Source organism: Triplophysa rosa, linkage group LG22, assembly GCF_024868665.1.
Source record: "Triplophysa rosa linkage group LG22, Trosa_1v2, whole genome shotgun sequence".
In the NCBI taxonomy this organism is placed as follows: domain Eukaryota; kingdom Metazoa; phylum Chordata; class Actinopteri; order Cypriniformes; family Nemacheilidae; genus Triplophysa; species Triplophysa rosa.
This window is the reverse complement of record NC_079911.1, coordinates 16,855,514-16,881,929: the sequence shown is the minus strand read 5'-3', so window position 1 is coordinate 16,881,929 and position 26,416 is coordinate 16,855,514. Positions and strand designations below refer to the sequence as shown.

The window sequence follows — 26,416 nt, the reverse complement described above, 5'->3', positions numbered from 1 at the left end:
CTGTGAAATTGTCCCTCGACCATTTCAAAGTAAATATTTAATTCTGTGTCACTGCATTACCAACAAATTACCTGAAAAATTGCTTCTAAGTCTGGAAGCACATTTTTATTTCGGGGAACACTGATTTTGCTTAACATCATTACACAAGTGCATCATGATGACCAACAAGTATTTATTATTAAAAAAAGACATGTCTATACATGAGTGACAGCTGGTTTTCATATATTACTTTAATGAGGTATAAAAAGCAGCTGGATGGGGAAGGTGCAATGACATCATGGGGCATGTGATGGTCTTATTTTTGGGTTTTCAAATTTGCATCAAGATCCACCACTAGTGCATCCACAAAGTCTTCAATAGTTGGAGTTTTCTGCAGCATTCCTGAGGATAAGAAATATCTCGTTCTAAAAACTAAAACTCAAATTGTTATGATACAGTCACAAGTCTGAGGGAAGTTTTCTTTACCTTGGACCATCAGCATAGGTTCTTTACTACCTCCATGAGCAAGCATCTCCCAACGGTAACGCTCTCCCATAACTCTGCGGAAGAAACTTCCGTTAAAACCCATAGGCCTTTATAATATAATCAGGTTTTGACTGACTGTCACACTTTGAGAAGTTTAAACCTACAGAGGATATCACTGACCTGTTAAAGGGATCCTGTAGAAAACACTGCCTCCACACCATAGAGGCCACAGCTCTGGACATGAGGTAGGAATAATATTTGGCACCATAACCAACCAGATGACTGAATCTCAGCTGCCAAGCCTACATCATCAGACAACACAAGCAATGCCTTGTATTTCAGCAAAAGTTAGAAATGACAGTTTTGTCCAGATACTCACTGTGTCAGGAACATACGGTAACCCATAAAATTTCTCCTGCATTTCTCTGAGCATGTCAGTGGTGGTTGTGTATTGTGGCTTGCCGTGATAAACCTGATCCAAAGCTGCATAGAAAATCTGAAAATAGAGTCGCTCTTCTTCAGAACACCAGAAATAGATAAATGTCCAGACGGGGGAAATTACGAGTCAGACGTTCCATTCATTTTAGCACTGACTTCATTCAAACAATTCAGTTTTATGTACCTGTAGCTGAGTGTCGGCAGCACCGCAGACCCTTTTAGACTCACACAAACGGGACACAAGGCTCTCCGGCAGGGGCTACAGATGACAGATAACCGAAAGATGAAGGTCGAGCCAAAATACAGTTTATAGACGTTCACATACATTAACAATAATCTCTGAAGCAGCTACATGCGGAGACTCGCTCACCTCCCCAGTTTGATAATGTCGAGCGAACTGGCTCACAACCCGATAATCTGATGCAAAATACTCCATGAGGACAGAAGGAACCTCAGCAAAATCTGTAGAGCACCTGGTTCCTTCATAGTTAACACACAATGAAATTCTGGCCAGTTATTAGTTGTTTCACCCTGTATGTCGTAATGTTGTAATTTAGAATATGACGAATAATGAATCCTAACCTGTGACATGTTGATATCGTGTTCGGCCTAACATTGAATGCATGGCATGCCCCATCTCATGGAAGAGGTTCTCCACCATGGCAGGAGTGAGCAGTGATGGGGTTTTTCCATTGGGTGGAGGTAAACTCAACATCAGCACCACAACAGGCAGCTGATAAACACCGTCTTTCATCAACCGCCCACCACGGATGGTGAAGTGACAGTCCTATACGGAAAGTGATGGTCCGATTTATAAACTTGCATGATTTTAGTTCCAAAATCAACCATCAGAATTATACATGTTCGTTGAATTTCACCTACAGTATGTGTGTCAATCTCCATTTGGTAATGTACATTACTCACAATCAACCATTTGACTGAATGTTGGACACGGAGCAGTAAGCTTTACCTGGTTAGGTTTATCAGGTCTACGGAAGAAATCACAGTATATATATCCCAGCAGTCCCTCGGTTTCATGAACCACAGCCTGTTTGCAGGACAAAAGAACAGTCAAGACACCTATCCGTGTATTAAAGGGATAGTTCACCCAAAAATTGATCATTCTTTCATTCAATAATTCATTTACTCACTCTCTTGTCAAACCTGTATGACTTTCTTTCTACTGCAGAACACAAAAGCAGATATTTTGAAGAATGTTGGTAACCAATTACAACCAATTACGTAACATTGTTCCCCATTGACTTCCATCGTATGGACACAAAACCACTGAGACATTTCTCAAAATATCTTCTTTTGTGTTCCACAGACGAAAGAGTAAACAGGGCGAATAATGACACAGAATTATTATTTTTGGGTTAAACAATCCCATGTGGGTAAGGATTGATCTTGAATATCGAGCAAAAGCAAACAGAGAAAAAAGGAGCTCACCAGCTTTCTAACATCTTCGCTCCAAACTTCTCCCATTTTCGGCTCCTCTGCTTGGAAATAGACACCCAGCAGCTGTGTGAAGAGATGGTTGAGACCCTCCATGCAAGCACCGAGAGAGAAATATGGGCTGTAAACGCCGCAATCTACATTAAACCTACAGACACATCGGCACAGGTGTATATGAGGGAAAAGAGGAAGCTTTAATAGTATGTTTCTAAATATATGTAAAATGCATACTTCTCCGTCCTTATGGCACTACTGAGGTACGCATGATCCCATGGCATCACTTCCTAGCACATGAAAAAATATATATAACAGGTCTTATGCATTCCGACTGCTCAGTGAAACGAAAAACAAGGTGCACAAAATAAACACTTACATGATTTGTTATGTGCGTTTTCTTCTTCATTTCCCTCATCACCTTGAAATCCTTTGATGTCCTGTATTATAACAGTAAGAAAATGAAAACTTAAAGTCCCCGTGAACCGGAAGGTACGATCGTTTTTAATTGCGTATTCTGACACATTTCCGAGTGAAAAGGAATTTCAAGGAAAAAAATAGTGGGCGTGGCTTGCGTTTTCACTGTGAATTGATTGGATGTGTAAAAACAGCTGTTGCATTTTGAAATGAAACTGGCAGCAGACTGACAGTTGAAGGGGAGGAGTTAACGGATGCTCCTCCCAAGCCGTCTAATTTACTTCATTTGAGATGGATAGTTATTTCAGGGGGGAAGTGCATTTTCAGATTTTAATTTAAGATTATGAGGGTACATGAATTTTGACCCACATTGATAAGTTATTTACTATAAATGCTGCAATATTTCATGAAAAAATAAGAACTGTCATTTTTAATTTCACTGGGACTTTAATACAACATCAAAGGTTGTACCTGTACCTGTCTGAGAGCTTTTCGGTAAGCAGCGTCAAAAACTTCATCACAGTCTCTGAAAACAAACATTTGCAAATCTGTTCTACTTTTGGCAGACACGTTTATCCAAAATGACTTCAAATAAATTTGAGTTATACATTTTTTCATCAGTATGTGTTCTCAGGGAATTGAATGCACACTGCTCTACCAACTGAGCTACAGGAACAGCAGATGGTGCTTGGACTAAAAAAAGCCATTTTTACCTGGAGTTTTAGCCATTGTTCCTTTCAAAGCTCTGTGTGCAAATGATTCATAGCCCACTAGTGTTGCCAGCTCATGTCTACAAGCCAGAAGCTCATCCAAACAAAGCAGGAGACTAGTGTTGGGGTACAAAAAGATTTTATACGCAGCTTCTCGAACCTACCAGAGAGATGAAAATAAAACAGCTTACTGATCAAAAGTCTTGCTTTCATTTTACATGTATGCATTCAAGTTATATTTTTGATCAGTATGTGTGCATATAAATTGTAAGTTTGATTTCTAATTTAGCATAATTTTTTCCCTTCTGTCCGCTACACTATCAGAACAGAGCAGTAAAGAACCAAGTGGCTGTCACGCTACAGCTGAGTTAAGGATTTGCTCTCTCATTCATTTGCAAACAATGGCTAAACAAGAAGCTCAAGCAACAAAACAGACAGAATCCCGCACCAGCTCATTGGGAGAATCCGCACACAGCCCGCCGATCTGAACTCGGTTCCCGTCTATGGAGAAACAGTGACGGATGCGTTCCGGTAGAACCCGCTTGTCTATAGAGTTTGGGAGTTGAGAGCCGTTCAGAAACTCGTAGGAAAGATCCAGCAACTCCACATTCAATGCAACAGCTTTCTTCCTCTGTGATGATTAAAAAATAAAGATCAATTATCAATGTCATTATAGAAAGGCATCTTATGTGCATTTTGTATAAGATGGCTTGGTCTTACAGGATTGTTGTTACTGACCTTGGATTCATCTAGACGTATCCCGCTTATCTCAAAGTCAAACATGAAAAGCTCTGCAACTCTCCTAAGAAACCATCACAACAATAAATTATTGTGTGATAAAGTGCATGCCCATAATGTTATTTGGTTATGTAAAATGTAATTGGTGCTTTTTTAGGAGGATTTCAATGATTTACAAAAATTCAGCCAAGGCTTAAGACTAGAAATTCTGATAATTGGAATTGCACCTACCTTTCTTCTGGATCCAGTGTGGCCAAAACGGCTTCATTTTCCAACAAAGTTTTCAGGCTCCGACACAAATCAACATTTGTATTGAGTCTGCAACACGTTAAATGTTAAAGTAAAGCCATAACGACATTAAAAAGCAGAAGATCTGATTCATACTTTTCCACAACAGTTCCAATATCAACACAGGTCCTTTCCGCAGCCTCACGGAACGCAGCATCTGGATGAGCAACTTTGATAAAATCTGCCTGCAAAACAAATACAAATTAGTTTGTTCATCAAATGTATAAATAGAATGCATAAAGAAAGAAAGAAAAGGTAAACTTATGTGGCTTGCTGCCCATAATGGAGGGTTTGAATCTGAAACTTGAACTCTGTTCCATCACAAGAACATAAAATCAATGTATGGAAACGGTGGATAATGCTGAGCTTACCAGGTCGGCCACTTTACACAAGCTGTCAGAGAGCTGGTCAAACGTTTCCACGGTGATGGCATCAGGAGGATGTGTGCAGGCTCTGTGGACCAGAAACTCAGCTTCCCGGAGAGCCTTTCGCTGGGCCACCTGGAAACCAGCCGGACTGCTGAGCTCTGGTACTCCAAACAGACCCTGAGAAGAGAGAGACGTTCATTGTGTCCCCATAAACTACACGTTATCAATACAGCATCCACCCGTCATGGCAATTAAGTAAACTTAATAACACAGAATTTAAAGTAAGATACAGACACATACACAACAAATTGTGAGTATAAAGAACTTTTCTAGAAAAAAGATATCACTTAATAAAACGAGGTCGAATTTCTGACCTTCTCCCACAGAGGTAGAAGGCAAACTACTTTGCTGAAAAAGATCAAGAGCTGAATAATACACTGATTATAACATTGTACATATTTTATAATTCATACCACATTTTTCTCCAAATTGTCCAGTCGTCGGTGCTGGGTGTTAAAAGCCGCTCCGACAGCAGACCATGTGTTGACGCGTCTGTAGAGCGCGTCTGCGCGTTGAAGGACGCGCCGAGCGCAGCGCATCACTGCAACACGAATCTCTACTTCACATTACTCAACATCAGCTTACTTTGCAGGGCACACTTGCAAAGTAGTCTGGCTCTCGTGTAGTGTTATGCAAACATTAATAATCGTAGTTTTCCGGCTGCTGAGATCAGATGTAGGTTGACATAACATGAAGAACAAATCCAGCTGTAGTTTCGCTTCAGCACGTTCGAGGAACAACAATGAAAACAAGATAGAACAAATCAATTATATATAACACATTAACTTAAAATACTGTAAATATATAATTATTTATACATTTAGAAATAATTTGGGTAGATTTAGCTAAAAATGTTATTTTAATCATGCATGACGAAACTGTGCAGTCGTCGCCAAAATACGTCCGTGACGTAAAGCGCAGCAAAGTAAATAAATCCTTCCAAAGCAGAAGACAAAAAGATGTTCATGCCAGTGGTCGCTGACAGTATAATCACGCAAATATTTCACACGGAGATTATGCTTTGTTGTTGTGGCTTAATTGGGGGTAACGTTATATACAGTCGTCTTTTTTATTTTACGCAGATCAAGTAACGTAACGTTACTGCAAACCGTCTTGACCATTGAGCCAGTTGATTACATTACTGTTTAATCGATAAAAATATAACAACCAGTTCTACTATTTGAAAGTCAGTTACGAAAACCTTTTTTTTTAAATAATCTTTCTGTTTTCCAGAGTAACACAAGAACAGACAAATCCCTCTATTTCTGTGCTGGTGGTTTGTTTTTGTTCTGTTGTGTTGTGTTTTCCCCCATCATCGTGGGCTCTTTTATCATAAAGGACTAGAGCCAGCAGCATTGCATTTAGAATCCCACACTTTTAATCGGGAATAAAGCATCAAACACAAAAACAGACACGTATTTGCACTGAGCTGAAGTATGGTATAAACATATCTCCTATGGCAAACGTTGTCATCAAAGTCAGAGCTGGAGAAAACATTGCAGAGAAGGTTTGGGTGGGGGTAAAGGTCACGCATAGGTATCACTGCTAGGTTCACACGTTGTGACCATGTGTTTTTAACAGTCTCTTATCCATTTATCTTGTTAGGCAGTTTTTCTGTTTTCTTATGGGAACAAAGTGACTGTTGCTGTCATCCTGTGTTAACAGGTGCTGTTTGTGAGCTCAAATCCATCTGCCTTTCCTTTGATTTAGTGATTAAGTACTTACACAACAGTATACAGCTGTTCTCTGGTAATAACCCTAAAATGTAAATGATATTTGTGCAAATCTATCTTCCAGGGGGAATAAAGTTAAGACACTGAACATTTCCAGTTACATATATCAAAGGCATTGTTAGAACACGAGGAAACAATGTTTCAGCTGTCAGCTGTATTGAAACTACATATAATAGAACAAATTAAATGTATTACTGAGAAATTCACAGATTGTAGTTGTCACAAATGTAACTAATGATTAGACCACTGAATATGGATAGAATTCTGCAACACTTTACAAGGTGCCTTTTGTTAACATTAGTTCTTATTGTTAATTCACGCCATCTAATGCATTAACTGATGTTAATGACTGGAACCTCATGGTAAAGTGTTACAGAGAAATCTTTTACTTATACAATCATTACTGTGATATGCATTAGTATATTATACTTGAGATTTACACATTTTCTAAAAAGCAAATATAGCAACACTACAATTTCTAATATCATTTTTAGAAACAAAGACAACAGGGTATCACAACTGATTTTTATTGGCTTGTTTTATCGAACCATAACACAGAGATACATCTATGAACAATGATCAAAAGAAACTGTACATTTATATTTGATATCTAAGTCCCACAAAAATATTGCTCCTGCTGGTCGAAATGCTTTACAGCTGAAGAGATTTTACATGTAATGACTCATTTGTCCCCAATTTACCATCTCATCTACACCTCTGGGTCGTAAACATCCCATGTTTGCCATTTGTACCATAACACACATTGGACTTAGTCCAAAAATCTTTTCACAGCAGTTATACACATTTATTGCGGTACTATCACAGAAAAGACTAAATCAATACACACGAAGCACAGGCCTGACATGAACTCCAGTACTAGAGAATATGTTTATTTAACAGAAATGATTATGAAGAACTGCAGTTAACATATGGAACACAGCTTACAAACGTTCTACAAGTAATCTTTCGCTTTATAAACAATAAAACAATGCATTATTTGCCCACCCCTCCCCTCCCTAAACACACACATATTACAGGTTACAAACACAAAAACAAAAAATAAAATCCCTTATTGAGCCAATGGAATGTTAGTCATTCGGACAAGCTCATTTAAGATGTCCAGCTGTCTGTAAAGGACATTCTTGCAACCTGCCCCTCAATCTCTTGCTTTAAGAGAAAGAGGTAAAAAAGCCTGTCGACATTTACGGTGATGGTAGTTTTTTCTGCCCAATGTAAAAACGCTGGATACGATGAGATCACTTCCAAATGTTTCTTTTCTTCCATAAAAAATGTGTCTCTACAATCAAACTACTAAAAAACCTGCCTTTAGAAAATAGTAGATAAAAATATTCCCCTGAATTGTACAAGAAAAGAGGTACAGGGACTGCTGGTAAAAGATGAGACCTCAGCAAAGTTATTCCCCGTCTTCCTTCTTGTCACCATCTTCTGTTGCCGATGCCTGAAAAAAATAATCGCAGTGATTATTTGATCTGTTTTCACGTAGATTCACTAACACACTGATGTTTCATATTTTTCATTGCATCTCACCTCATCCTCAGCTTTTGTTTCGCCGTTTTCTGCGGGCACCTCCTCTTTCTTCTTCTCCTCTTCCTTGGCCTCCTTGGGTTCCTTAGTTTTCTTAGGTTTGGCAGGTGCCTTCTATCATGTGACAAATTATTTTTAAGTTATTACTAGGTTATAATTCATAAAGAAGATGGCAAACATCCTGTTTTTTATTTTCTTACCTTTGGCTTAGGCTCTGCCTTTGGAGGTCCGGGTTTCTAAAAAGCCAAGAATTATAAAACATTAATTCAATTAATAAATCAATATAAATATTCGTTTTGCAGGGCTGTTCACTTATAAAACACAAATACTCACATTTACCAGTCTCTCCGACCTTCTTTTAGGCTGAAATGCAACAAGGAAAAAGTTAAACAAAACAAATAAACATAATGTACTTTGCTAAACACTTCTGCACCTCATTAACATAAAAAATTACACCTTACCTCAGTGACTTCTGCATCATTGTTCGCCTATATGGGGGGAAATAAAATCAATCAATAAATAAGTTGAATCAATACCAAAGGTCACAACAAAATACACATTTTATTGTTTAAAGGAAACACCTTATATATATTATGTAGGAAAATCAAAATGCATTAGCATGACAGTCATAATAAATGCCGCCGCCTTCCCAAAGTCTAGTCAGCAGCGCATGTGTTTATGTCCTGCCCACATTGCACCCCTCCGTCCGTTTGCATTGCAGTCGTATGCGCACCGCCCCCTCCAGCGCAGATTAATGGAGATCTGCCTTCGCCGCACCGACCCCGCTGCATTCCCGCCATTCACTTTCAAACTCAACATCGCGAGGGGAAAAGGTTTAAGGAATATAACGCTACCAGAATAATAGGATACACCAAACAGCGGCGCTGATGTGCAACATCGCCATTGCATAATCTGCAACTCGCACGAACAAAAATACGCGTTAGTCGCTGAATTACATGCACAAATGAAATCCCTAACGTACGGCTGAGAGCTGCAGGATAAAATATCGCACCGTCTGTCGCTGTGCCTACAGACCCACGGAGAGTTTAAATCATCGCAAGGGCAGCCATGACACACAAAAAACCCGTGCCATTACAACCCGAGCACAGCCATAACTCATGCGTGTGCGATTTCAGCGAACCGTGGTTAAAAATAAGTATCGCGCGTCTAAAAATACACATGCAATACGACGATTTCTCGCCCCGCGCGCGAGACGGCGAGCTGCATGTAAACGAACTAAAATCGTTACACCCCCTTTGTCTGATCCATGTAGACGGAGATCTACATGTAAACAAAAATACCAAATAACGTTATATAACTAATGCTAACGTTTTATGTATACGTATGCATGCGAAACACACTGGCTTTAATTAACTCCGACGGAGAAAAAAATCCCAGTCTCCTCTTCTCAAATCAAAACACGCGTTTATTAAAACACAAATCGGAGAACGCAAAACTACACGCAAACCGTTCCAATTTACCAGTATTTTTCACGCACAAAACGATGAAAAATAAACGACACGTGTATGCAAAGGGAATGCATTCGCGCGCTTTCCTTTTTTCCATTACTGCATATTATATATTAAAGATGGTGCCTTGATAAATGAAGAAACCAATGCGCTACTTACTTTGCTCCGTTTAGGCATGGCTGTGGATCGTTAGAACAAGCCCAAAAAAATCTAAGGTGTAAGAAATGCGCGGATTTACGTTAAAAACAGCAGCCACTGTGAGTTAAAGATTCACACAGTAGGTAGGATCACAGTGTAGGAAGACGTTAATGTTCCTCCGAAACAAAAACCTGCTCAAACCGGATTGGATTCTCCACCTCCCCCTTCTTCTTCCCTATTCAATTCATCACAGGCTCACAGCGCCAACCTGACAGCGAATATAGGAACCGTACTATGGCGAAAACTTAACTCATCGATATTAATTATCCCTCGCTTACGGTACTTGCGAATGTTCATGGAGCGTCCAATCACGTTTCTAATTAATATTCATGAACCGTGCATCACTGCGAGTGGAATTCGCTTATTGGCCAGCAGACTGGCGCCCCCTTGCCAACGACGGCAAATCAGCCAATCAGAAAGGCATACTGGGCGACCGTCTGTTCCTCGATTAATATTAATGAGACGAGCCTTCGCCATCGTAGGATTATCAAATTCAAGTCTCCGCCTCCCGCTCCCGGTGATTGGACCGCGGAGACCCACAGCACATTTTCAAATCATAGCAAGAAACCTGTGTGGACACTTTTGCATGCCAATCAGTTGGGATATTATTTGTTTTTGCAACGATTTGGATATTGGTTTTGACGCTGTTGTCGAGCAAAACAATCTTAAAATGTTTATAAATCCAAAGTCATTTGCAATGCAATTCGATCATCAATGTTACGCAATCCGAGGCTTTTCTTCTCCCCCTCATGGTTTCCAGATGTGTGCGAGTTATTTTAGGAACTAGATTTGAAATGGACCGCAGGGATGTTGTGTTATTAAAGACCTGCATGTAAAGGTTTCGCAGGGAAGAAAATGGCGACTGGACACAGAAACATTTCTGTTGTGTGACACCAAAACATTTCTGCGCAACAGCGCAAGTGTGTCCTAAGAAATACACCATCTTTCTCTCCTTTTCCATTTTTAAATAACACAAATTTTTGAAAATCGATGAGGAATTAAAAACGATTTAAATTTGTTTGGTAGACATATCAAGTAAATGTTATGTTTAATACGTTTTTCCACCAGTGAATAACAAGTTTTTTCCACCAGGGAATAAAGTGCATCACATGCACACTACATGCATGCAGCAAAGCACGGAGCATGTTTCCTGATTTAGATGCATGACAGTTGCTATGCCAGCGATGGCATGACACAATAACACATGGATACAGCGAATGCACATGGGGTATGTTTCCCTACATGCACAGATGCACAGCCATCCAATAACACTTCAACACGCATCTAGTAATATTCCTTTGGTTATATGCGTGTGTCATGGCTCTGTAACCTAAATAAGAAATAAAATCTCTCTTTGTGAAAATGTTACAATGTGTATTCTTAACATTGTGTAAATGTGGGGGTTTGTTATACAGGATTCTTGAGCTGGTTGATGTTAGACATTGTGTTGTGGAATCTTCAATCTTGAAGATCACATTTAAGTGCTCCTGCTGGTTCATGGATCCACATCATCATAAAAAATCCCCCCCCTTCTCATCTCCTCATCAACACTGACCACTGTGATTTCACAGCAAGACAACAGCACCTCTCCCCCTGGTCCCCTCCTCTGTTTCTATAGGCAGTGCTTCCAGGAGGGAAACTCTAGGGATCCTGCTTCATGGGGTTCTCCTGTCTTCATACACATGTGTCTGCTCATACACAGTTGTGATGGGGGTGGGTGTAGTGGGTGTGGCCGCTGAATTTCAGATAACATATCTCCGTTTGGGGACCTTTGACCTTAAATCCAGCTGCAGGAGTTGAGAAGGAAGGAAGGCGGCACAGAGGTGATTCTGTATGGCTCCTGATTACTGAGCTCCTGAGTCACTTCACATACGTATGAGGGCGAGACCACTCTGCATGTACATTTGGTTGCATAACAGTGAGAAAACACACAATAAACTTAACTGTGAGGTCCATACAAGTCACAACCACTATCTGCATGTCCTCAGTGTTTGCCTGTTTGGTCTCAAGCGTTATTTCAGTGGTTATGGTCACATGCACCTACATCACACAGCTCTGCATGTGCATTTCACAAAGAACTGTCTCAGGGAACTTTAAAATATAAGACTTGACTTCAGAATACTTTGCCCGTTTTAACATTAACCACTACAAAAATCAGAGTTTGACTATTTTTCTGAATAAGCCACATTATTTGAAGTAGGCTTATCATTGATGTCTGTTGCTCAAATGGTGATGAAGGTTAAAGGGATACTTCACCCAAAAATGACAATTCTGTCATCATTTAATCACCTTCGAGTTGTTCCAAATCTGTATAAATTAAATGCTTAATTTATGCTTATAACCAGACAGATCCCCCCCCCCGCCCCCCCATTGACTACCACAGTAGGGAAAAATACAATGGTAGTCAAAAGTGCCCCAGAACTGTTGGCTGTCCTACATTCTTCAAAATGTCTTCTTTTGTGTTCAACAGAAAAAAAATGATAAAGTAATTTTTCCTAATATGAGTAAGGGGGGGCAAGATCTGTTTGGTTATAAGCATTCTTCCAAATATCTTTCTCTGTGTTCATCAGAACAAAGAAATGTTTACAGATTTGGAACAACTCGAAGGTGAGTAGGAATTTTAATTTTTGGGTGAAGTAATTCAGTGTCAAAGTTTTAGTAGATTCATAACATTGCTTTGCAAGCAGCACCGATTAGACATTTGTACAGAATCTCTTTCTTTTGTCTTTTGATAACAATGATGTATAATAGCAAGTTACCACGGTTTTATAGTATTTTGTCAGAAACTATGGTTGCTGTGATAAATGATTGTAAGAAAATTGTTGCATACTTGTATACTTAAAGTCTATTTTTATGTATTAAGTACACTATATCAATACTTGTAAGTGTACTTAAAGACTGTAAGTTTACTTACAAGTAGTATTGTATTTTAGTACAACTTGAGGCAACTCAGGTCAAAAATTTTAAATTATAATGGTTTGTAATGGGTTCTATTGTCTTTTGTCTTGTAGCGCTGCATCCAGTGTGGACAAAATTTTAAATTATAATGGGTTTTAATGGGTTCTATTGTCTTTTGTCGTGTAGCGCTGCATCCAGTGTGGACAAAATGTAAAATTATAATGGGTTGTAATGGGTTCTATTGTCTTTTATTGTGTCGCGCCGTGTGTCGCGTCCGGTGTAGACATGGTGTTAAATGTACTCTATTAAAGTGCTCTTTGACATAATTATTTGTATTTAATATAGAAAAAAAAGTTTTTAGTACTTTCTAAGAAGATTTATTTTGAGGGACCATGAATAGAAGTACAAAAGAAAAACTATATTTTCAGTATATTAAGTACAAAATTAATGTGATAGAGCACTTTAAGTATATTATGGAGGTGTACTTAAATAAAGTGTACTTAGTGCACTTTTTATACCTGGAAAATTGGCCCACTCTTTAATTTATAAAAGTATATTTTTATGTATTCTTTAAGTGTAACAGTAGTAAAGTCCACAACTAACAATTGCTTTCCATTTGTAGTGTAACTCGAGTGAACTTACAGTATAGGTATTCTGATAGTTTACCAATTCAATACATTTTCAGTTTATGAAAGTACAGTGAAGTATATTGAAGTATTCACTCAGTAAACAACTAGTAGCGAAAATAAGTATTTAACAGGCACACAAGAAGAGTAAACACACGGCTAAGGCAAGTATATACGAAGACTACTTAAGCTTCTGATTGAGATACACTACTTATTATATATCAAATAGACGTTTCTGTCAGTATACGTCAAGAAGTTTATAAAGTATATTTCTGAGAAGTACATAAAAAGTACACTGAGTATAAAAGAAGTACACGAATAAAAGAAGCACATGTACAGCACATTTAATACTTCTTTTTGTAAGGGTAGGTAGACTAGATACAGTAGGATGCGCACGATGACCGAGATTAAGATACTTAGGTCACCTTGAGGTATTTCCAGTAGCTTGAACAAAAGCCTCTTTAAGGGGCAACACATCCTGTGGTTCTATCCTACCACAACATCTTCCTCCCTCTCAATCATCATTTAATCTAAACAAAAGTATTTTAATTACAGCTAATAACTTCAGCACTAAATGTACCAGAATTCAGCTCTGGTTTGAAGCTGTCGAACCCAGACCTGCACAGACATGCAAACACAACGTTTGTGGTGCCAACCATTTAGTTTTTCTGAAAGGGTTGAACGTGAAACATTGAGCGGAGGTTGATGTATTGTGAGTGACCTAGATAAAGAATACAGCAGTTATCGTACATGTAGAGAGATTAAATAACCTCAGCACTGCTTTACTGTCGTGGTCAGCCGGGATGGAGCACAGACGGCAACAAGCTCATTTTTGAAGTGCAAGTGTAAAGCAGCGACTATATGGATCAGTAAGTGGATTTCTCCTCGAGCGAATGAACGGCCGCCCATCTGGACGTGCATGTAAAGCCCAGATTATACAAAGCAACGGCGAGATGCAGAAGGGGTCACTGAGAGGGGAGGAGACTTATGGAGAGAGCTGGATATGGATACGTTCAATCAAAAAATTCATAATATAATCATTTGAAATGTCATATTTTTGCATTTAAAGTGACATACAGTGAATTTCCGGTATCTATTCTATCAAAATACTGTGTTCTCCCAGATTAAAACCCTTTGTATAGTAAGCATCAGGCTCTACAGAAACAATAATATTCATAGTTTAAATGTAAAAAAACAACAACATAAAGATGGCAAATTTGTGTGCAGAAAAATACACTGAGAACCCAGCACACGACACAACTGTAGCTATGAGAATGTTAACAGTTGACTACAGAAACCCGCTGTGAAGTATCGCTTTCATTCATTGACGCACCGACTCCCTTGACAGCTCCCAGGCAATTTAGAGGTGTGTCTAAAACAATGACATCATAGCTGAGCAACTTTCTATTGTAGTCAACCTTTTCCCTCAAACTGTAGTGATTCACACACAATTGGTGTAATGAAGGGTAAAGTAATGAAATTAATGTAAGAATCTATTGTCAGTAACTTTACACAACAATGACGGATACAGCAGTGGGTATAAACACTGTAGTGGTATTAGCGGTCAGGGCCAAGGGCTATCTAGGGATTCCCCTCCCCCACCATATAGATTATTTCCTGTTTGGAGCACAGGGGTCTTTCTATGCGTACACTGCTGTTTGTGTATAAGGGCCAAACAACCCCCTTCCGCCCTCCTCAGACCACTTTAACATGCTTATAATACAATATTTGTAATACACGGATATTGATCACCTTTCAGAAAACAAAGCACTAGACGTTAAAATAGAGACAAAATAAATGTTACATAGTTATTTTATGTAATAGATGTATTAAAATGTCATTTAATTGTGTATCCTCAAAAATAAATAAAGAACCTCATAGAACAGATCATGGTGGTCAAAGTCCTTATGAATACCTGCATGTTTTATTACTATGCACAATGACACGTTTGATCTATTCTATGCAATCATTAGCTGGCTTTCACAAGCCAAAAAAACGGTTATTTTGTCATTTTTATGTATCTCTAAGCATTCACCACTAGATGCCGACAAACGCACAGGCACGTGCGGTTACTCTTCTCGTGGTGCAATCATCCGCACTGGCCACACGCACGTCAACGCCGCCATATTGGAAAGGGCATGAATGCTTTATTTAAAGTAGACAGTAGCAAAACGTTCAGACTTCTCGATTAATTAAAACAATTTTACGATCTACACGGACCATAAAAGCGTCCTGTCTCCAAATACTTTCGCATTGTTTTGTGGTAAAGTATTTTGAACATAGGGTTCTGGAATAGATATATGGTTCCAACAAGACAACAAAGCTGAGATGTCTTCAGATCATCCTAAAATCTAAGTTTCAGCTCTTATTTTATACCATGTCATCCAATGATCTCATCATCAGGTGGGTTGCAATTCTTTCTGTTTTGCCAGACATCCATAGGCCCACCACCATTATTGAATAAGTCCCTACTCCACAACTTAACTACAAAAAACAAGCAAAGGGGTAAGTGCTTTAAAAATACACTGAAAAGTATGTGCAGACTTAACTCTGTGTCTTGTTACATGCACAGTAATTAATCAAGTGTTGGGCTTCAGCCTTTTTAATCTGTTTATTTATTATTGAAAATGTGATAGGCTGTGTTGACATCTCACAGCAATGGACTAAAGCAGACAGTGCAGCATCTACTGTATGTCTATAGTTGTGATTTCTGGATTTACATTTTACTCCAAAGACAGTATTTATTATAAAATGCAATAAACATCATAATGCATAACCTCATCCTTGAGAACAGTGAAATGTTGCACCAAGAATAACATATAGGCTTTGGTCATCGCCAGAAACTCCCAACATACTTGAATCTTACAACAACAAATCTTCTGAAAAACCTGCAAAATTAAAGTACTTTGACATGTACAGTTGAGAACCATGCTGTGGTCAGTAAAACAGAAGATCACACACATGATACAAAGAAGAAAAGATATAACACACAGATAAAAGAAGACACCAACTGAAGAGTCAAACAGAACTCCAAATTACAAAAACACATTAGAAAGAGATTATCACGACATGCAGGGACGCAATTCAGAGACTAGATGAGCATAAACTGCATGCAACTTTCAACACCAACATCTACTCTACCCTGCCTGTACAACAACGGCATCATCTGTTTAAAAAGATGACTAAACCAGACAAGCTGCTGCAGAAAAAGGTGTCTCAAAAATGATTGAAGGTTGATTAGATCTCCAACCACACATTACTGTCACTCGGGCTGTTACAAATCCAGACAAAAAATACTGTAGTATGTCTAAAAAGCACATCACTTTTTCATAAAATACAAAACAATGGGACTATGAAAACAGCATCTGCTATTCAAGTGTTCTGGTTGTACGTTAATCTTTGACCTTGTTTTGTCTCTCCCTCCCATTGACTCTAATCAAATATGTGATCTGCCATCCAATGAGTCTCCACACTGTAGGTGCAGCTCACCCTGATAAAGAGCTTCACACCTGCCCGATGCCCCCCTCCCTACTGACTCACACATTAGATACATTAGACACCGCACTTCCTCCAACCACAGCTGATCAACAATATAATCGCAAAACTGGTCACTAGAGTGTTGGACAGAGTGTAAGCAAAACAATTTTTTAAAACATTTATTCAAAAATGAAATTTCTATGATTACCTCAATTTTATATGGCACTTATATCCGCTGAAAATCTTCCACTCCATTACAGCTCCGAAGTCTTATTTGTGTACAAGTTCATATTAAAACTGACAGGTTTAATGAGTTCTTAATGAATAACACCTGAATTATTCCAATAAAGTTCTCATCTATTTACATTACACTAACGATTTTGGTTAGTATTTCTCAGTTATTGTAATGATCTTACAACAAAGTCAAAAATGGTTTATTTGCATTTTTGTCCTGCCTGGTAGGTCAATAAACCAAATATAGCAGCCAAAATGCATGTGATTACATGTTCAACAACACTGCATGTGTTTCAGGTATGATGTCATCAATTTCTGTTTGCATAAGTCTATATCTATGAGGGTTGTTCCTGACCTTCGTAATGCAGCTGGTGCCCAGGTAACAAAAGAACCCTTAACTAAAACACAATCATAGCTCAAGATTTCCTTTTTCGTCAATGCCTTTCTGTTCACCTGCAGGTCAGCAAATATCACCTGTAAATGTGTGTTCATACACATACAGTGGCATAGATATGACATGTCAGCTCTGTTTTTAATACCAACATTCAGTGCGTCAGTGAAACTGGGTGTGTCTGTTTTAGATTTAAATCAACTACAGTCAAACACAGCATAACTTGAACATCAGCCGGGCTCACAGATTTCAGAAGTACATTTTTTAGACAGACAAGACACCTTGTTTAACATGTGCTTCCGATACATTACAAGATCTGAAGCGATGGTATGCAAAGCGGACAGGCTAAATGAGTTTCGACTGTGGATAGACGACTCTGCTGTTTTTATATGATAAGATTGACTGGCAGTCAGCTGGACTTTGGCCTTTCTGTTGGTCAACAGGTGATACAGGTAATCTGACGAAGACAGTGTTTTCCTATGTATCTGGATTAATGCCTGGATCTTTGTTGAGGTATGTCTAGTTATTATCTATTTTATTCTTTATAGTTTTCTGTAATATATTACATTTCATGTTCCTTCTATTGTTTTAAAACCAGCATGGGTTTTGAATTAAAACCGGTCTGTTGACAGCAGCAGACGGTGTTCTGAATAAATATTGTAGATGAAAGCACAAAGGTTTGCATTCATGGACAATATCAAAAGTGGATAATTCTTTTACAACATATTTTAAAAGGATCAAAATATTTTACATAAATATGGCAGAATTATTTTGGGTAATAATTTAATTGTTATGTTTAAGCAGAAACAAAACAAATTAAACGGTTTAATATTTTACTAGTGTGAATGTAAAACAGAAATGTTTTAAACAATTTGTCGCCTGAGAATTATAAAGTTCTGTCTGCATTCTGAGCAGTTTTGAGACAATGAACTTTCGCATGTTTTGAGATGATGTTTTCACATTTGATTTTGTAGAGAAAACCTGTTTTCTAATAAAAAGTCCCGAAACACATACAATGTAAAGAAAAACACATTGCATAATGTAAATATGTGAACAACTCAATTTTGCCAAAAATGTCAGACAGAACCTTATAATTCCAAGGTGACGAATAGCTTGAAAAAAAAACGATATTTCTGAACAATGTTCATAACAAGGGCACACCTACCATAGCCATCTGCCTTCATTCCTAAGGTCTGAAGACAATCAAATCAGCATAGCATTCATTGTGACGTTCTTCTCGCATCACTTCGCTTTTACTTCAAGGTTTTACTTCAAGACGAATCATCGGGGGAACATGGCTGTTTTCAGACTGGCTCTTATTCTTCTCATCATCGGGGGTGAGTTGTCACTTTTGAACTTTTTCAGAGTAAAGAACCTGCGAAGATCAGGGATTTTTGAACTGTGACACATCATCGACATTTCTATAGTAAAGAAAAACATGTTTTAGTTCTGCTCTTTTTTCAAATATGTAATCAAAGTGAAATCGCTCATCATATGTAAATTCTACAATATACACAATTTTCAAACATCCTTATCTAGTAATGTTGAATGACTTGAAAGTCAGGAAAATTCATTGGTCCGAAGATGTGAGAATTCTGTTTCTTTCCTCATTTTTAGAATTTTATATGAAAATAAGGATATCCTATAATCCTGAGAGCTGGTTTTATGATGCAAGACTTTATTGCACACTGCATAAACATAATTAGAAATAATTTGTTCTCTTTTTAGTTATGATCCAGAGAGGTTAATAGCACATTATTAAACACAAGACACAAGCCTGCACTTGTCTAAAATACCACCAACCTTGTTGAAGTGTTTTAGGATCTTGACTCTGATTGTTTCGCACCGTAGGGGCAGCCGCTCAAGTGCAGCTAGAACCTCAAAACGTGGCGGTCCTCCGTGGATCAAAGGCCCAGTTTAATTGCAGCACGACTCGGGTTCAGCCCATCATGACATGGTCACACAACGGGATCTTGGTTGTCAGCATTCAGCCGGGATCCTTGACGAGCAGCAATCCGCGTTTTTCTGCTACAAACTACGCCACACCTGGTTCCAAGTGGGAGCTTAATATTAACAATACTGAGAGAAGTGATGCCGGTCAAGTTACATGTCAGTTTTTGGGTGAGGAAGCTCAGACGACTGGTCTGTCTGTACAAGGTGAGTTTTGAAGTTTTATTATGATGCATTTCAACCCTGCTTCATACCACAAAATGCAGTCAAAACATGTGATGGTAAATGCCTTATGTAGACAGCTCCATGTGTTTGCTGGATAGAGGTTCTTAAAGGGACAAAATAAAAAATTCTGTCATTATTTACTCATCTTCGAGTGGTTTCAAATCTGTACAAATATCTTGGTTCAGATGAACACAGAGAAATATATTTGGAAGAATGCTTGTAACCAAACAGTTCTTGGCCACCATTGACTACCATAGTAGGAAAAAGGACAATGAAGTGCCCCAGAACTTCCTACGTTCTTTAAAATATCTTCTTTTGTGCTCAACAGAAAAAAAGACATTTATAATGCAAATGTTTTCCTATATGGTAGTCAAGAACTGTACATTTTAAAACTGATAAAACTTGATAAACTCTAAAACTTTCTGTTCAATGAAATATCCACTGCGTACTATTCAGTTTGCACTTAAAGCAATAGTTCACCCCAAAATTAACATTCTGTCATCATCTACTTACTTACCTTTCTGTTAGTCCTAACACAGATGACTTTATTGTTCTGTGAAACAAAACAACCATTCCATTCACATCTTCTGCTATTATTTCTATTTTTGTTTTATGTCTTAAATTGGGAATGAATTAACTCAAATAATGTTCATCTTAAAAACACAACTACATGGCCAAAACACATAAATAAAGTAACGTACAGAATTGCTGTAAATTAATTTAAGAGAATAGATATTTATTTTACCAAATACCAAAATTTTGTGCACCACAAAAAGTACAAACTTCCGCAAAAAGCAAAGATGTAATCTAGCACACCTCCGGGTCACTGCTCTCCCCTGTCCTGCCGTCTCGAGGGAAATTATAGCTACGATTGCATCTCAAAGTGCAGATAATCAATAATAATCTACTTTTTAATTAAAATGGAGCATGTTTCTAAACCATAATTAAAGCAAACACACAAATCTATAGCGATTAGGGCAGAGGTGTCTCTCCAGAATGTGATAATTCTGTCTTTCTATCTAGAACGTGGCAGCGTGGCCATTATAGGTGGAAATCAGACTGTGATGCAAGGAGCTCAGACGGAGTACCAGTGCCAGGCTAGCGGCTGGTCTCCTGAACCCAATGTGTCCTGGTCTGTAAACGGTGTGGTGGAAAAATACTGCACCAACAGCTCTGTAGCACAAGGAAATGTGTTTAACACCACGTGTACGCTGACGGTGACGGCCACCAGAAACTCTTCTGTCCAGTGCCTGGCAAAAGTGCCCGCCATGAGTTCACCGGACAGCAGCACTGTGTTTCTTACTGTCGGTAAGGACGTTTTTTATTTGCACGATTATTCAAATTTATTGAATATTTATATAAATGTTTGCAAACAGAGGATTCGATCTGTAATCCAAATTCTCAGCCCTGAATACACAAGCCCATAAGAAAGAAAAATCAGAAAGGAGATCTATTTGATGTCTCGTTTGTTTCTCATAGACAGAAATCAAATTAAACGGAGACTTTTGGTTGAGGAAACACACTGTTGTCAGATACCAAAATCGCCTTCAAGCGATCTCATAGCAAGAGACAAGCGACACAAAGCGCCAAAGTCTCTGGCTGTCTGAACGTGCCTTTAGAACCCATTATAATTTTACATTTTGTCCACACTGGACAAAAAAAATAAAGAGAGTTTGGTTCCAACATGAGATAAAGTCATCAAAAATCATGTTTTTTTTTACTGTGCATTCCAATTAATATTAATCATCTAACTTATATAATAAAACACAATAAAAACATGATAACAAAATAAAAAACATGATTTATGAGTTATCTCATTTTGGAACCAAACTCTTCAAATATAAGATACATTTTGAGAGTTCTATGTATCTAACCAATTGTCTGTTTTGTTTCTGTTCTGTTGTCTTTGAAATACTGAATACCATTGAGTTATTCAAAATAAGACCAGAAACACATGGTGTCAGTTTTGTCTATCTTACCTTTAAATACAGTTGCCACCACCTGCTGCTAGAGGGCGCTGCGTCTTACCTGAATTTTTAACTCTGTGCACGTTACTAAAATAAAACATTTATTTCTCCCTTCAAGGCCCCAAGCCCAGAGATCAGACCATTCTGATCGCAGTTACTGTGGCTTTCAGTGCGGCTGCGCTCTTGTTTCTTATCATCTTTGGAATCATCTTCTTCTGTAAACGGAGGAAGAAAGAAAGTGAGTATTTGTATTTGTGATGTGCACCTGTTTTAAAGATCATAACACTTATACTATACTCTCTGGATATAGTAAAACAGATTAAGCATAATATATTAGGAAAATGTCCAGATAGTATATCTGGTAGATTTTCAATATGTGCAAGCTGTGCATGCCTAACACTGCACAACAGACAAGTAAGGGATTTGCTAGAAGTTTCACATTATTTACTCAAGTAAAACATAGATTAACATCCATGTTAGGAGTTTTATGTGAGTTAAAGGGACAGTCCACCCAAAAATGTCAAGTCTGTTATTTACTCTCCCTCAGGTTGTTTCAAACGCATTTGGTGTCCATTCATAAACAGGACACAGGTAGAAAGTTAATGTCGGACAGCCTCAGTCAACATTAGCTGCGTTTACATAGACCAATGTAATCCGATTAAAAATCCAATCCGAATGAAAACACTCTATATAAACACGTCAATCAGATTAAAAATTCCCAACAGATTGAAATTTCAGTCAGATTGTAAGGGGTGGTTTATACCGTTTGTAATCCACTTGATAGGACCTGTAAACACTTGATCAGATAAAAACCGAAGTAGGAAGTTGTGCGCATGTGCAAAGACGACGCTGGCTCGTACAGACGTAAAGGCGTATGACGCACGGAACGGAGCAGCCGTTTCTAAATAAACCAAAAACCATAAATCTGACAAAGCGGTACAAATTTCTATACGCTTGTCATCTCTAAATGAACATATTCACGTTTCTATGCATTTAAAATGTCTCCCTGGAGTGAGTTTTTAACCGTAATTTATCAGTTACTTTTTTAAACACGATACATTTGCAGGTGTACAAACATACTGTAGGCTAAAATAGCTAATCATAAAATTTCATTTATATTCGTAGTAGGGTCCCGAACATTGATTTTATTTACCGTATACTTGCATGTGCTTTAGAAGGATTAACTGTTTTCACCATGGTAAATCGCTGTAACGACCTTGCTCCATTGATATGTAGACATTATTTTGCGTTTATGAATTGTACATTATTATGCTGGTGTCTGTGACATAAAATAAATACATCTGTGCCTATAACATTGTTTGAGGAGCTGTTTTGTGAATATTATAATGATACCCGCGACGCGTCCACCGCGCCCGTCTCTGTTTACCGTTAATGCTGATATATGAATGCGCATATTATCACTTCTAAAGTTCTGTATTAGCTGTTGCTAAACATTTATTTTAATTATTGTTTGCCTGCAGACGCTCTGGTGGGTCTTGGTAGTTTTGTTATGGTTTTACCATGGTAAAACCACATCGGATGTGCTCGTGCTTCATTGGCACGAGACATATCTCTGCCTTTATAAACTGTACATTTTTTTCGTGCCGTTTGGAAAATAAAATAAACACAACATGTGCTTTAAAACACTGTTTTAGTGGGTATTTAGGTGAACACTTGTGCAGTGTGCACATGTCAGCAGATTATATCGGATTTGAAGCTTGTCATGTAAACACGCACATCAATCAGATCACTTAATTTACCTTTCATGTAAACACTACATTCAGATTGCATTAAATTCAATCCGATGTGTCCATGTAAACGCAGCTATTGACTTTTAATGTAGAGAGAAATGTGCAATGAAAGTAAATGGTGACTGAGTATGTGAGTCGATAACATTCCTCCTTTAGTGTTTTACAGATAAAAAGTCTGGTTTGGATTAACACATGGGCGTGTAAATGACACCAGAATGTTCACAAATATATAACCCTGTTTTTCTTTATATTTGTGTTTCCATTATATGAAGAATCAGGTTACCAAGAGGAGGTCAGAAGGTGAGACTGAAGCCCGTTGGGATATACATTTTTAAAAAATATATTTAACAGTGATTTTAAAGTGCAAATATGAACATGATAAAACTCTTCCATTAACTGTCCACACCTTTGTGAGTGTTTTGTGAACAGGTTTATTCTCATTTTTCAGGGCTCGGCTGCAGTCACAGCACATGACAACTGTCACGTCAGATGCGCGTGGACGAGACACCCAACGCTATGTTACAGATGGACGATATGGTGAGACCTCAGCACAAATAATGATATACCATAGATATACCATCAATGTACACAGCTATAGACAAACCCTTACAGAAAACCCATGACATATTTTTTGCAAATTTATCAAATTAAGCTCCCAAAGTACAGATAAGTATACACACACACAGACAATTCAGATCACATTCAAATCTGCTGGCGAATCAAGAAACCCGCATTTCTCTTTCCATTCTGTCATCTCTTTTAAATGTGAGGATTCAGAACATCACAAATGAGACAAACTCTGTTATAGACCACCATGGTTAAGACAAATGCAAATCTTTGCTTTTCTTTACAGGAGGAGATTACAACGGTGGAGTCTGGCACACCAACTATTCCCCCAAACAGCAGGTGATGTCTCAGGTCCAACTTTTTGACCTTTTATATACTTGTACATACTTCATCAGTACACATTTCTGCTGAGCAAAACTCATTCTGATGCACAATTTTTGTTTTTCAGAGCTCCTATCCAAGAGATGACTTTTTTGATGACGGTTACAGAAATCACAGACACATGACTATGGTTTAAAGACTGTAAAGACTACGTGGTGGAGTTCTCGGTCAGCTGGTCTTCTGGTTCTCGTGCTCGGTCTTGTACATGAACTCATAAATGTAGGTTTAATTCCAGAAGAATGAGAGCTGAGGACATCAAGCACTGAAGGATGATCCTACACTGTGATCTGTTTCGCCCGAACAAGATTTTTCAAGGAAGTAGTGCGTTGATTTCGCAGTAAACTGTGAGATAAATTGTGAGATCCAAAATTCTGAGACCACACTGAAAAGCTTGAATCATGGATTTTTTCCTCATGTTAACGCACACTAAAAATGCAAGAATATTTTCAACCCAGTGTTGGGTCAAAAAAGGACAAACCCAACTGTTGGGTTATAAATTAACATATGTTGGGTTGTTGGGTTGTTTCAACCCAGAATGGTGGGATGTTGGGTGAAATATAAACATTTTCTGGGTTAAATTAACCCAACGGTTGGGTTTGCGCTTTTTGGAACCAACACTGGGTTGAAAATAACATAGCATTTTTTAAAAAGGTTATGACATAAAATGTAGGAAAAGGGATTTCTAGGTCACATTTTAAATAAGTAAATGTGATTTTTAGAAAATGACAAATTCCCTTGCTTCTATTGAAGCACATAAGATGGTGTTCAGATTCAAAACATTCTGAAGTCTTTCTTAGATAACATGCTATAGCATTAGTGCAAAAAGTAAAAAGAAATCAATGTATATTTTTATTATAACTGTTAATTCACATTATTACAGGCATAACGTAACTTTTTTATAATAAAATAAGTTTTCGCTAGTGCTCTCAGACTGTTGGACCCCATGTTACACTGTCAATTTTTACCAATGTGTGTTTAACATTTAGACATTTTTAAGTCTTTCGGATTTGAACACGCTGACACTTCAATGAGAGCGGTTAAGGTTTTTTCTTTTCTTAGTGTATATCACTGTAACACATCAAATGCATTGCACAGCAGGTTTGACTGCAACTTCTTGTTTTTACAGCATCAGAAAATCATCCGCGTATGACACACCCCGTGAGAGCATCCTGTTTTTTATAGCCTAGCTGGTTACAATTAAACAACAGATTAATGATGAGAAATGTTTTAAAAGGATCGTTTTATGACATATCATGCTTCGTAGAGCATAATGTGCTTAATAAATCTAATGCACTGATCTTGAACACCCACTGGGTGACAACTGTTTAAATGCAAAAATGAAATTTTTGCTAAAGTGCTGAAGCTGCGAGCTGCTAATCCATAAATCGCTGATTTAATCAATAAGATTCAATTCAGATTAGACTTCCAAATACCCATCTGCACTTCCATAAAAGCTGACAGTTGCAAGCCCTTTCTCCTAGACTATTACATTTTGGTAAATGTAATTAATTTACATGAGGTTAAATTATCTTTAATTAACCAATCACTGGTTAAACCGTTATAACCCAAGTTCTGTAAATGGGGTTAGTTGTGTATGCAAGATCATTATGGGCACTTCCGAACAAATGTTTTAAAAAACTGGAGCAATTAATGATGTTCAATGGACTACATATTTATGTGTGACCATGTATTTAGCAATAAATATATTTTTGTATACTGTATAAGGTGTAATTATTCTTACTTTGTGAACGGACACAATTAAAAGTAGAAAAGCAATACTTGTCAAGACATATGTTAATATTGTCTTAAAATAATTATGTCATATAATATTGTCTTAAAATAAAAAGGTTTTAAAAATCCAAAAGCAAAAATTCTTATGTTTACATTTACTCACCCTCATGTCATTCCAAACCTGTATTACTTTCTTTCTTCTGCAGAACACGAAAGAAGATATTTTAAAAAATGTTGTAAACCAAACAACATTGACCCCCATTGACTTCCACTGTATGGACACAAAACCACTGAGACATTTCTCAAAATATCTTCTTTTTTTAGGGTGACCTGTCCCTTT

General features: G+C 37.8%; 3 protein-coding genes across 6 annotated transcripts; 1 reads left to right on the top strand and 2 right to left on the bottom strand.

Moving 5' to 3' along the window:
* Positions 1-90: 90 nt before the first annotated feature.
* Positions 91-5,631, bottom strand: mipepb (mitochondrial intermediate peptidase b). Of its 2 annotated transcripts, none has more exons than XM_057321000.1 (19): positions 5,347-5,631; positions 4,877-5,050; positions 4,602-4,690; positions 4,449-4,535; positions 4,218-4,281; positions 3,928-4,110; positions 3,483-3,639; positions 3,247-3,295; positions 2,732-2,792; positions 2,590-2,642; positions 2,353-2,506; positions 1,874-1,951; positions 1,486-1,690; positions 1,274-1,383; positions 1,088-1,162; positions 845-961; positions 646-767; positions 466-539; positions 91-381 (listed from the first exon to the last, which is right to left on the bottom strand). In XM_057321000.1, exons 1-19 carry the CDS (start codon positions 5,470-5,472, stop codon positions 296-298), a joined length of 2,064 nt encoding a protein of 687 aa, XP_057176983.1. In that variant the 5' UTR covers positions 5,473-5,631; the 3' UTR covers positions 91-295. The 2 variants fall into 2 exon arrangements, with proteins under 2 accessions (XP_057176983.1, XP_057176984.1); XM_057321001.1 differs by having other exon boundaries at positions 2,353-2,479.
* Positions 5,632-7,177: 1,546 nt separating this feature from the next.
* On the bottom strand, positions 7,178-10,069 carry hmgn1b (high mobility group nucleosome binding domain 1b). The gene is made up of 6 exons (XM_057321180.1): positions 9,840-10,069; positions 8,673-8,699; positions 8,545-8,574; positions 8,412-8,447; positions 8,215-8,325; positions 7,178-8,125 (listed from the first exon to the last, which is right to left on the bottom strand). The coding sequence occupies exons 1-6, from the start codon at positions 9,855-9,857 to the stop codon at positions 8,081-8,083; spliced, it is 267 nt and encodes an 88-aa protein (XP_057177163.1). The 5' UTR covers positions 9,858-10,069; the 3' UTR covers positions 7,178-8,080.
* A 7,656-nt stretch (positions 10,070-17,725) lies between these two features.
* On the top strand, positions 17,726-26,201 carry igsf5a (immunoglobulin superfamily, member 5a). 3 transcript variants are annotated; one of them, XM_057320256.1, is made up of 9 exons: positions 17,726-18,017; positions 18,768-18,841; positions 19,356-19,661; positions 20,703-20,987; positions 21,765-21,884; positions 23,670-23,697; positions 23,846-23,934; positions 24,251-24,303; positions 24,413-26,201. In XM_057320256.1, exons 1-9 carry the CDS (start codon positions 17,998-18,000, stop codon positions 24,479-24,481), a joined length of 1,044 nt encoding a protein of 347 aa, XP_057176239.1. In that variant the 5' UTR covers positions 17,726-17,997; the 3' UTR covers positions 24,482-26,201. The 3 variants fall into 3 exon arrangements, with proteins under 3 accessions (XP_057176239.1, XP_057176238.1, XP_057176237.1); XM_057320255.1 differs by having other exon boundaries at positions 18,696-18,841; positions 23,676-23,697; XM_057320254.1 differs by having other exon boundaries at positions 18,696-18,841.
* Positions 26,202-26,416: the final 215 nt, after the last annotated feature.

Excerpts from the sequence above, each read along its gene's own strand:
- mipepb (XM_057321000.1), bottom strand. The coding sequence starts at position 5,472 with ATGCGCTGCGCTCGGCGCGTCCTTCAACGCGCAGACGCGCTCTACAGA. Across the intron at positions 540-645 it reads CTACAGGATCCCTTTAACAG|AGTTATGGGAGAGCGTTACC; the intron begins GTCAGTGATATC and ends TTTCTTCCGCAG. Across the intron at positions 382-465 it reads ACCTATGCTGATGGTCCAAG|GAATGCTGCAGAAAACTCCA; the intron begins GTAAAGAAAACT and ends TCTTATCCTCAG.
- hmgn1b (XM_057321180.1), bottom strand. Across the intron at positions 8,575-8,672 it reads ATGATGCAGAAGTCACTGAG|CCTAAAAGAAGGTCGGAGAG; the intron begins GTAAGGTGTAAT and ends GTTGCATTTCAG. Across the intron at positions 8,126-8,214 it reads AAACAAAAGCTGAGGATGAG|GCATCGGCAACAGAAGATGG; the intron begins GTGAGATGCAAT and ends TATTTTTTTCAG.
- igsf5a (XM_057320254.1), top strand. The coding sequence starts at position 17,998 with ATGCCTGGATCTTTGTTGAG. Across the intron at positions 18,018-18,695 it reads ATGCCTGGATCTTTGTTGAG|GTCTGAAGACAATCAAATCA; the intron begins GTATGTCTAGTT and ends TTCATTCCTAAG. Across the intron at positions 20,988-21,764 it reads CACTGTGTTTCTTACTGTCG|GCCCCAAGCCCAGAGATCAG; the intron begins GTAAGGACGTTT and ends TCTCCCTTCAAG.